We start from the raw sequence: 11,830 nt of genomic DNA on the forward strand, positions 1-11,830 counted from the left end.
GAGCACTGCCTGCTCTTCCAAAGGTCCTGAGTTCAATTCCCAGCAACCACATGGTGGCTCACAACCATCTGTAATGAGATCTGGTGCCCTCTTCTGGCCTGTAGACAGAATACTGAGAATACTGTATACATAATAAATAAATAAATAAATAAATAAATAAATAAATAAATCTTTAAAAAAAAAAGAAAATTATAGGTGAAGATTATATTCAGATATACCTTTTGACATAAAGAATAGTGCTGAAATCGAATACTTTGGGAGTTGTCTGCTGAAGTCAAATATCCTCTGCAGCCCCTGCTTTGTCAGGAGTGGGAACAACACTATATCCTCCTTTTACTTGTATTAATTTTCCCACTAAACTAACCTCTATTATAATCCCTTACTACATTTATTAAAAACCTTACATCAAAGTTCTATTTAAACTAACACTATTATACAAAATCATTGCTTCAGTTGAACAGCATAGCTTAGGAAGAAATCATTTTCATTATAATCCACAGGTAAACATGCCCAGCAGGATGGGATATTTCCATGAGATAACCACACTACATGAGAGGCAGTGGGGATCCCCCACACCATTCACACCATTCCGGATGCCAGAGAAAAATGGTGGCGGCAGACATGTAATGGCACAGCAGTAGAAGAGACATTCTGGAGCCAAGGCCCCTGGGACCTTGCCTGTCAGAGATCCTCACCCCCCCCCCCCCCCGAAGCTCAGGTGCCACCTGCTGCTCCTCTGTCCTGGCCACCGGCACAGAAGCAGCATTTCGCTGTGAGCATTAGCAGTGTGTTAACTGGTTTTCATGTCAGCTTGACACAGCTAGAGTTATCTGAGAGAAGGGAACCACAATGGAGAAAATGCCTCTGTGAGGCTGGCCTCTGTGAGGCTGGCCTCTGGGCAAGTCTGTAATGCATTTTAATATTTCCATTGGCGATTGATGTGGGAGGGCCCAGCCCTCGTGGGTAGTGCTACCCCTGGGCCGGTGCTTCTGTATGCTATGAGAAATCAGGCTGAACAAGCAAGCCATGGTGACAAGCCAGTTAGCAGTGTCCTTGATGGCCTCTGCCTCTCTTCCTGCCTCCAGACTTCTGCCCTGGCTTCCCTCAGTGATGGACTCATAAACTGTAAGATAAAATAAAACCCTTTCCCCTGCAGGTTGCTTTTGATCATGGTGTTTCCCACAACCGGATCCCTGTTGGGTTTCTGTGATCATGTCTAGGGCCATCAGTTCCTGCAATACAGCCGTCTTTATGATTTTAACCTTTGAATTAGGAGGGAGAGTTCTCAGGCTATAGAAGAAAGCATCCGCCCATGATTACATACTGATAAAACACAAAGCAGCCGTCTTAAGAAGGAATCTATTGGGATGGATTGAATGGGTCATTGCTAACTGTGAACTGAGCTGATCTCTCTGACCATGGCTAATCCTACAATCAGTAGATGTTTATTCAATGGACTGGAATCTATTTTCTCTCCCTTTGTTCTTCCCCTTTTCTTTCTTGTTTATTTCTTGGATTGAATTAAGTTTTAGCTATGTTGCTAACGTGCAAACAGACTCCACAACCAACTTTGATGGATTAATTATCTTCAGATTTATCAACTGTCAGTCATCTTATTATGTTTGATTTTTGTCTTTGGAGGGTATTTTAGTGACTCCTCTAAGTGGTGTTACCTGGTTTAAAAAATTAGGTTATCATTTGCTGGTTAATTCATGCTGCTTTGCAAAAGCTCATGAATTTGACATTCATGAGTGTAATAGTTAACTTTAAGCCAATAATAATGGTTAAATCAATGGGAACTTTTTAATTCTCTCTCAGTTCTGATTAATGTTATCAGAAGTGATGGTCTCTGTCTGTTGTACAGACCTTAAGATAAAGGCAGCTTGGGAAGTCTTGCAGAACGAGAATCTGAACACTGGCAAGTGCATCTTGTCAGATTCTTACCCATGCCTTCAAGTGGGAGTGGCTTTCTGTTCTCTGAGAGATAGGATGCTGTGCTTACCGGTTAGACAAAAGTGAATTTCAGTTGTCTATGGCAGTCAGAGAATATAACGTTCACAACTTTCTCTCCTTTCCTCTCCCCTCCCCTCCCTTCCTCTCCCCTCCCTTCTTCTCCTCCTCCTCTTCTTCTTTTTTTTTTTCTGTTTTTCCTCTTTTGGCCAGAATTCCCTCTCTTCTTTCTGCCTCTGGAGTGCTAGGATCATAGGTGTGTGTCCATCCCTAGTCCACACACACACAGACACACACAGACACACACAGACACACACAGACACACACAGACACACACACACACACACACACACTTCACCTTATCACGATGACAAGCTGTTCTAGTGTAGAAGTAATGGGAATGAGATAATGTTGTTACTGAAAGTGATATTGCCTTTCTACTTGGGCCTTCTTTTTAAGATTCCCTAGTGATGCCGCAACCGGACCAGAATCACCAGCGGCTGTTCAATAGGAACTGCTCCCCTCTTGTGGATGTGGTGGTAGACCCTCACCTTGTCCGTCACCTCCGACTGCATCAGAGAGATGGAGTCATCTTCCTCTATGAGTGTGTGATGGGAATGAGGTAGGAGAATAAATGGTAACAGTCAGGTGTTTTGAGAAGAATCTGATAGAAGGAACCTCAAGCCTGCACCATAAATGTTAGCTGGCAGGAAAAGCAGCTTGTACTAAATGCATGCATTTTTTCCACAGTGGTGTTTGGTGGAAGCCATGTGCAGGATGTCCTGCTGAGAAGTGGGCATTCAGGAGCAGTGACCTTAAGTAGCCCCACCCCCACACTATCCATTTATTTTAGTCTTATATAAGTACTATTTTCACTTGTTTCTCATGAAAACCCTGTAAGTTAGGTAGGGAAAATACCAGGTTCATTCTGTGGACAGTGATAAGAATAGAGATTTACTTTCCCGGTTATATGGCTAGTAAGAGGCAGCGTTAGATACGGAGTGCAAAAGATCAGCCTTTAGGTTGAAAGCTCTTTTCTCTAAACCATATGGCTTCTAAAATATACCTGTAATATAAATACATGTACATGAGCTGGGCGGTGGTGCCGCACGCCTTTAATCCTAGCCCTTGGGAGGCAGAGGCAGGCGGATCTCTGAGTTCCAGGCCAGACTGGTCCACAGAGTGAGTTCCGTGACAGCCAGGGCTATACAGAGAAACGCTGTCTCAACCCCCAAACAAACAAACAAACAAATGTACATCTAATATGTTTATAGATGTGTACACAAACAAGTGGAACCATCTCCCCAGACTTTGCTTATTAGCCCTAATTTCTAATAGAATACAATTTAACAAACTATATTGATATTTTCAGTAATAAACTCAATTCTGTTGGCCATTGTAACTTTTAAGTGTCCTGTAGCTATCTAACAGCTAAGATATAAAGCAGCCTAAGATGTATGATTTGGGAAATGCTTCCAATGACTTCATTTAAAGTTATATTAACTGCAAGATGTCAGACTCTTACCTACGCTGTTTTGATTGAGGACTCCATAGTCTGTTAGAGAGTGATAAGTTCTTATTGTAGAATATATTCTACACAATTTCAGCTGAGATCTTGCTGACTAAAGTTTCAATATATTTTGAATTGTTTTGATGTCTAATACTGAAATTGATTAAAAATGTGTTCAAATGTTAGTGATGAGAAACATGTTTTGGTAATTAGTTCACAATATATAATGGTTATAACTGTCAAGGATTCAAAACTGATAGGTTATAATCAGTTAGATGAAACACTAATCTCCAGAGTCCTTATTACCAGGTTCCTGTTCTTGATGATATCAGGGCATGAAGTATTTTCCCTTTGTGACTCAAGAAAGTTTCACTCCTAACAGAGCACATGGCAGATGTGGTGCAATTCTCGCTGATGAAATGGGCTTAGGAAAAACTCTGCAATGTATCTCGCTCATCTGGACCCTACAGTGTCAAGGGCCTTACGGAGGCAAGCCAGTAATAAAGAAGACGCTTATTGTCACCCCTGGAAGCTTGGTGACTAATTGGAGGAAAGAATTTCAGAAGTGGCTGGGAACTGAGAGGATCAAGATATTCACCGTCGATCAGGTGGGGTTTTTAAAGGGTTAAGATATTCACCGTTGATCAGGTGGGGTTTTTAAAGGGTTAAGCCCTAGCCGTTCTTAAGATAGCCGGCTTTGTAGGCCAGCTTCAGCTTTAGCTCTGGAGTGTGTGCAGTTCCACAAGTCCCTGCCCAGAAATGGAGTTTTGATTTCAGGGTGTTGTGGCGTGGTTGCCTTTGGTTCCACAGAGTCACATGTTCAGGTGCTGACTACAGTGTGCACGTGCTCGTTTTCTTGCGGTGTGATGATGTACTGTCACGAGTTAGAAACTCAGCTGGACTCGTCTGTAATCCCAGAACTGTGAAGGTCAGACAGGAGCGCACATGCGTGCACGCACGCGCGCACACACACACACACACACACACACACACACACACACGGTCCATATAATGTTTTCTTTTCTTTTTTTTTTAATATTTATTTATTTATTTATTATGGACACACTATTCTGTTTGCATATATGTCTGTAGGCCAGAAGAGGACACCAGACCTCATGACAGATGGTTGTGAGCCACCATGTGGTTGCTGGGAATCGAACTCGGGTCCTTTGGAAGAGCACACAATGCTCTTAACCACTGAGCCATCTCTCCAGCCCCATATAATGTTTTCTGCATCATAGTTTAGTCTAGTTTACACTAAAAGTGCTCAGAACACATTAGCTTCGTGGTTTAAGAGGTCGCTGAGCTGGATTACTGGGACTGTGGAGTTCCTTAGGAGAGTTATCAGTGACTTGGACAGCGAGACAGGGTGTTGTTATCTTACTTACTCTTTACTCTTTTGACTTTTTGGGGGGCCCTCAACTCAGCTCCCAAATAAATCACACATGGAGGCTTATTCTTACTTATGATCTTGCCAGCTTTTCTTAACCTAAATTATTCTGACTACCTTTTACCTCTGGGCTTTTTTCTTTTTTATCTCTGTAATTTAAGTTTCCTCCCTTATCTCTCTGCCCGCCAGCCCTGCCTATCCATGCTCCTGCCTTACTATTGGCCGTCCAGCTCTTTGTTAGGCCATCAGGTATTTTAGGCAGGCAAAGAACCACAGCTTCACGGAGTTAAAGAAACGCAGCGTAAACCAAAATCACACCTGAAAATAGTGTTCCCGAACGCAGGGCAACATGACTCTGAGCAGAGTTCAGGCCCCAGCCCAGAGACAGCATGGCAGTGACAGAGGGAGTCTCTTCACATACCTTTTCGGGATGGGGGCAATATGGACACATGGCCAGGAGACAGGGAGGGTGTGGGGGACACTGTGGACACCCCTTTGATGTAGACTCAGTAGACACTTTCCAGCTGAGATGCCCTGGCAGTGTAAGGCTGCTCGCTCTAGGTTCACACAGGGACCCAGGAGGTGCCTGTCAGTGTCTGAGAGGGGAGCTGATCAGAGGCTGCCTGCTAGCCCTGCATGCAGTCAGTCACCTTCCAAAATCCATTTTACAATAAAATGTTAAATATTTCATTTGTTTTACTGAATAATGAGAAAACAGAATGGTTTTATTTTTTTGTTACCATTTCAAATCAAAGTATTATAAGTCAACCTTGGGAAGTCATCCAGGAACTTGTGATGTTTTTAGGAGTGGGTCCTCTGGGAGTTGATTAGGATTAGATATAGTCATAAGGATGGAGGCCTGGGTTGGGATTCGTACGCTGGTCCCAAAGGAGGACTGAGCAGACCTTCCTCTCTCCATCATGTGAGCTAGAGGGCTTTTCTAGCAAAGCCAGGGTCCCTGGGCTGGCTGGTGCAGTTGACTGTTACATTAGGGCCAGCTATGTGGGGCTTTGTTGGTGCCAAGGAGGTTCTTTTGCTCACGGGTAGTTTTGATCCTTTGACTTAGGATGTTCATCAGTCAGGTCCCTTGCTGGTGGGATCTAAAGGAATTATGGGGGAGAAAACCTCCTTCCTCAGAAGGAGGAAAAGAAACAAATGACTTTGTAGAGTCAGCGTCTGGGACTGCCTGTTGTTGAAACCATCTTGGTATAGCCCAGTGGGAAAAGACAGAATGAGCTAATGGATTCTGTCTTTGGTTACTGTTTGGCAAATATGCTGCTTAGATTTGATTTCATAGTTTCTCTTTATGGTTTATTAAATATTATTTTTCTCTCTTTAGGATCATAAAGTCGAGGAATTCATCAATTCCACATTTTATTCTGTTCTTGTCATCAGTTATGAAATGTTACTTCGTTCCCTAGATCTAATTAAGACTGTAAGATTTGACCTTCTGATCTGTGATGAGGGGCATCGTTTGAAGAACAGCAGCATTAAGACAGCTGCAGCCCTCTTCAGCCTCCCTTGTGAGAAGAGAGTGATCCTGACTGGTTGGTAGTCACTCTGGGGAAGACGTGATGGGGTTTTGGCTATTGAACCTTTGCCGTTTGTAATCTGATCCTTGACATAAAAAGAAGTGGTGTTGGGGGAATTCATACGAGTAGGCCTGTGTTAATTTAATTGACCTGAATCTTCAGTCCCTGTGCAAGTTCTGCAGCCTTGTTTCTGGACCCTTTGAAGAATAAATTTAGTGGTGGCATAGTAAAGAATGTAGGTTGTTCCCATGCTTGTTCACTCCCAGTCCAGGTGGGTCTATATATGTTTTTCTTTGGGTTCCCCTTATTACTTAGTTTCTCTAGGATCATGAACTATAGGCTCGATGCTCTTTGTTTATGGCTAGAGTCCACTAATGAGTGAGTACATGCCATATTCGGTTTTTTGGGTCTGGGTTACCTCACTCAGGATAGTGTTTTCTGATTCCATCCATTTGCATGCAAAATTCAAGATACCACCAGGTCCTGCCAGCTTACTTGTCCGTGTGAGGGAAGCGTGAGGGAAGCGTGAGGGTTGAGAAAGAGACGAGAGATGCTAATATAGTCGTGAGGCATCCAGTAAACACTCAGATTCTCCTGTGTTTATTTCTCACAGGCTTTACATACCCCAATCCAGAAAGGAGGGGAAGGCAAAAGACTTCACCAAGACACAAAGAACAAAGTAGTCACCTTCTCAGTGCCCAGAGCATCACGCAACCACAGCCTGGGTCAAAGTATCCTGGCAGTCAAACCTCCTGTCATAACTTGAGGGAGCAAGAGTAGTTCTGAACTCTCTGACCTTTAGTCCACTCTGTGGGTTCCCACAGTGAAACAGGGATGTGCTGGCATTCATGTCGCAGAGTTGTGTAACCGGGACTGCCTGTCGTGTGGTGAGCTTTTCGCGTCCCTTCCAGCTATGTTTTGTGTGTGCTGCAGTGCATAGCTTGGTGCCGGGCAGCACTTCCAGCCTAGTGTGTTGGAAAGGTGGGCAGATCATGCATAATACAAAAGTCTCCTTCCGTCTTCTGCTTTTAGCTTAAGGCCTAACTTAAAGTCTGGTAAGTCTGAGTTTCCCAATGTAACTTCCCTCTCATACTGGCTTTTCATGTCGCCATTCTTCAGTCTCCGTTCTGGCAGGAGAAGGAGGAAGTTTTATCCACTTCTAATAGTGCTTACCAGTCTCTCCATTTTCTGCTCAAGGTTCCACTCCCTAGCATTTTACGCTTAAAAATTTTTATTTCCATGTATGTGTATATCTCTGTGAATGTATGCTGTGTGTGCATGTGGACGTGGAAGCCAGGAGGGGGTGTCAATGTCCTGTAACTGAAGTTCCTGTTGGCTGGGAGCTGCCACGGTGCTGGGGACTGAATCCAGGTTCTCTGAAAGAGCCATCCCTCTGCCCCACATTCCCTACTGGATCGGATGCTTCTGGAATGAACTGTGGGTGTGACGTCTGTGTGATCTTGTCCTCCGTGTGTCCTTCATGCATGCCAGAGCCCCTGTGAAGCTGTAACTGGAAGAGGGGAGGACTATAAATAGCCGCTTGTTCCTTTTCTAAGTCTTCGCACAGATGTAAGTATCCCATAGCAACAGAGAAGGGCCAACTCCGCCTCCTTTTTGTAGCAAGTTGGGGTAACACATTTTTAAACAATTCGGTTCTTGGGCTAGTATTAGCCATTACTAGTGGTGATATTTAAAACTATGCTGTAAAAGTGACTTTGAGCTAGGGGGTGACACTGGGTTCCCATGACCCCAAGCGTTTGGAAGAGAGTTAGGATGGCTCCTGAATTCAAGGCCAGCCTTCTCTACACACTGAGTTCTAGGTCAACCAGAGTTGTCAAGACTAGCCGCCAGTACTTAGGTGTTTATGTGAGTTGACTGCTCTGACCCTTAGCCAGATGATGAATTTTTTTTTTTGTGCTGCTTCACAAAGCCATATTTAATAAAAAGATTGAGATAATTAAAGCAGATTTTCTTCAAAATTCAGCCATCTTTTAACAATATATGTCTATGTATTAGGTACAGAGAAGATCTAATTGAGGAAAGTATAAAGATTTGATTATATAATGTTTTAATCTCAAAGAATCAGAACATTGGGTATTTATAAATAGTTTGAGTTCTGCCAACCATTACATGAGCACTTTTGAAAAATGCCTAAGTGGCCCTGATGTTAATATTATAACATTATCATTTATAATATTATAAAAAATACAACATATAAATTTAAATATATAATTTATAATTCTATAAAATAATTATCCTAGATGTTTTACTGTAGATTTTTAAAACTTTTACATACAGACACAGATAATAACTTGAAATATATTACTGTTTTGGGAAAAATGAGTGTCCTAAAACCATGCAGCAAAAAAGTATCACTAAGTCCTGTAAATATGTTTACCTTTAGGTTTAAAAATCCACATGAACTTTCTTTAAATTTCTAGGAGTAGTCAAAATAAAGGGAAATTTAATTAAGAAACTGCAGGTTTTTTCTATAACAAATTCTTTTCTTTCTTTCTTTTTTTTGTGTATTTGCCTTTTCTTTTTTTAAAAATTTATTTATTTATTTATTAAAGATTTCTGCCTCCTCCCCGCCACCGCCTCCCATTTCCCTCCCCCTCCTCCAATCAACTCCCCGTCCCTCCAGGTGATGAATTTGTAAACATCCTGTTCAGGGTGCTCAAGGGGAAGGTGGGTTCAAAACACCAGCAGCCAGACTCCACAGCCTGTCCCCAGACACTCTGCTAAAACTACGTGTAAAAATTCACACGACTATTGATATTTGAAGCTTTGATTTTGCTGTTCTTCCTGAGTTTTAGGGTGTTTGTTTATATTTACTGCTGTCAGGGAAGAAGGCACGAATTTCTTCAGAAACCTGTGATATAAGACAACGCTAACCTCTCCCCACTTTTCCTCTCCCTAGGTACCCCCGTGCAGAATGACTTGCAAGAGTTCTTTGCATTAGTGGACTTTGTTAATCCAGGAATATTAGGCTCCTTGTCGTCCTACAGGAAAATATATGAGGAGCCCATCATTATGTCCAGAGAGCCCTCTTCTTCCAAGGTATGATTCACTTTAATGATTTTTTTAAAATGCAGTATTTCTGGAAGAATCATAATTTTGGTATTCACTTACATACCGTATTTTATTAAATCTAAGGTACTTCTAGTAATAATCAATACCACTGTTCTGTGTATTATTAAAGAGAGCATCACTAAAATTGTAAAGAAAACATTGATTATTAAAAAGTATCCTAGGTGCTGAGGCGGGACTTCTGGAATCTAGGACAGTCTGGGCTACAAAGTATGACTGTATTTAAGACACACATGTGAGTGCATATACACACACTCTCTCTCTCTCTCCCCCCACATTCTGCCAGATGTAGTGGCGCATGCCTTTAATCCCAGCACTCAGGGAGGCAGAGGCAGGAGGATTGCTGTAAGTTTGAGGCAATCCTGGTCCACATAGTGAATCCAGGATAGCCAGGGCTACATTGTGAGATCCTATGTCCAAAACACTACACCCCAGTGCTCCTCACCCCACCTCATCCAATGCACAACACTAAAGCCTACTTTGTTTATTGTTTGTGTGTTTTTGGTGAAAGTCTCCTGACTTTGACCTGATCTACCAAACACAGTTTTATCTGATGTGAAGTGGATCAAACCGAGGGCTTCTTATATGCTAGGAAGCAGTCTAAAAATTGATCAGCATCTCCAGTGCTACATCTTGTTCTAGAGAAGTTAAATTATAAAGGTAATCTGTCAGCATATATTTTATTAAGCATTTTACACAATTCAGAATTAGTGTAAAATAATGACTTATGTGAATATTTAATAATTGCATGGAAAATGTTCATGGTATAGTATATAAGAATAGTGTTAGTTACTTATTGACCTAATGATTTTGTTTTTGAGACAGGATTTTTTTATCTAGGCCAGACTGGCCTGGAATTCACTGTCTAGACCAGGCTGTCCATCTGCTGGGTCTATTAAGTGCTGGGATCAAAGGCAAGTGCCACCACACCCAGCCTAATATAACACACACTTTAAACACTGCAAGTAGATCAAAGGCTGAGAGGTGCACACTGGAGGATCCAAGATGAGCCAGAACGAATCTTCCCTCTTTGCAACAAGCTTCATTCCAGTAGCTTGAGGTTTTCCTGTGTTGTGTGCAGCATGCATGCTACAGCACGTGTGTGCACAAGGACGACGGGTTCCCGGGATTATACACGAGTCAGTGTTCTGTACCTGCTGAGCTATCTTACCAGCTCTAAGTAGCTGTTTCTGCTTGATTAAAATAGACTTTAGGTTTCTGATAGTTCTGTATAGAGCTATAGTTTCTATCTTTTCTTTAAAAGCTTTATTACATTTGTAACAAAATTTAAACTCTTAAAATGTAAGGAGAGTATTTATATATGGGAATAAATATTTATATGAAGGATATGTTTAAACTTCTCTGTCAAGTTTTTGTATGCTCAAAGGATTCTATAGAGAATTTAAGCCGGGAGCTACTCGGGAGGCTGAGACAGGAGGATCGCTTGAGTCTAGGAGTTCAGGGCTGTAGTGCGCTATGCCGATCGGGTGTCCACACTAAGTTCGGCATCAATATGGTGACCTCCTGGGAGCGGGGGACCACCAGGTTGCCTAAGGAGGGGTGAACCGGCCCAGGTCAGAAACGGAGCAGGTCAAAACTCCCGTGTTGATCAGTAGTGGGATTGCGCCTGTGAATAGCCACTGCACTCCAGCCTGGACAACATAGCGAGACCCCGTCTCTTAAAAAAAAAAAAAGAATTTAAGCATATATTTTATTAATATTATGTTTTGACTTAAAATATACATTTATGTAATGAACAGTGTATAATGATTTTGAAAGTTTCAACAGTCTCCTGTGCTAGTAAATTAAATTCATTTATTCTTTCAGAATTTCATACCTGCATACAGTGTATTTCATTCATATCACTACACACTGTAGCCCTGTCAATCCCTTGTGGATTGATGGCCCCATGCCCTCCTCTGAGTTCATGAGTGCAGCCCTTCTGTGTTCTCTGCAGCCCAGCTGGGGCTTGGGTCCCCCCCGCAGACCATGAGCGCAGCCCTTACATGTTCTCGGCAGCCCGGCTGCTGTGAGCCCGTGGAGTCCATGGGTGCGGTGGCCCTGTCAGGCCCAGAAGACACTGGCTCGCTCTGCTGTCCCCACCTCAAGCTGATAGTCTTTCTCCCTGGTCTTGTGAGAAGTTCCCTGAGCCTTGCTGATGATTTTTTTTTGTTATTTATTTATTAAAGATTTCTGCCTCCTTCCCGCCACCGCCTCCCATTTCCCTCCCCCTCCCCCAATCAAGTCCCCCTCCCTCTTCAGGCTGAAGAGCAATCAGGGTTCCCTGCCCTGTGGGAAGTCCAAGGAACCCCCACCTCCATCCAGGTCTAGTAAGGTGAGCATCCAAACTGCCTAGGT

At 42.7% G+C, this 11,830-nt stretch overlaps 1 protein-coding gene across 1 annotated transcript in view; it reads left to right on the forward strand.

Moving 5' to 3' along the window:
- Window positions 1-11,830, forward strand: part of Rad54b (RAD54 homolog B) — a 63,735-nt gene that overhangs the window by 38,065 nt on the left and 13,840 nt on the right. The window contains exons 6-9 of the mRNA XM_005362397.2: window positions 2,410-2,572; window positions 3,843-4,068; window positions 6,190-6,397; window positions 9,303-9,442. Of these exons, the coding sequence (XP_005362454.1) occupies window positions 2,410-2,572; window positions 3,843-4,068; window positions 6,190-6,397; window positions 9,303-9,442 (737 nt within the window). The remainder of the gene's footprint in view (window positions 1-2,409; window positions 2,573-3,842; window positions 4,069-6,189; window positions 6,398-9,302; window positions 9,443-11,830) is intronic.

The sequence above is a fragment of the Microtus ochrogaster genome, linkage group LG5, assembly GCF_000317375.1.
Source record: "Microtus ochrogaster isolate Prairie Vole_2 linkage group LG5, MicOch1.0, whole genome shotgun sequence".
Lineage (NCBI taxonomy): Eukaryota > Metazoa > Chordata > Mammalia > Rodentia > Cricetidae > Microtus > Microtus ochrogaster.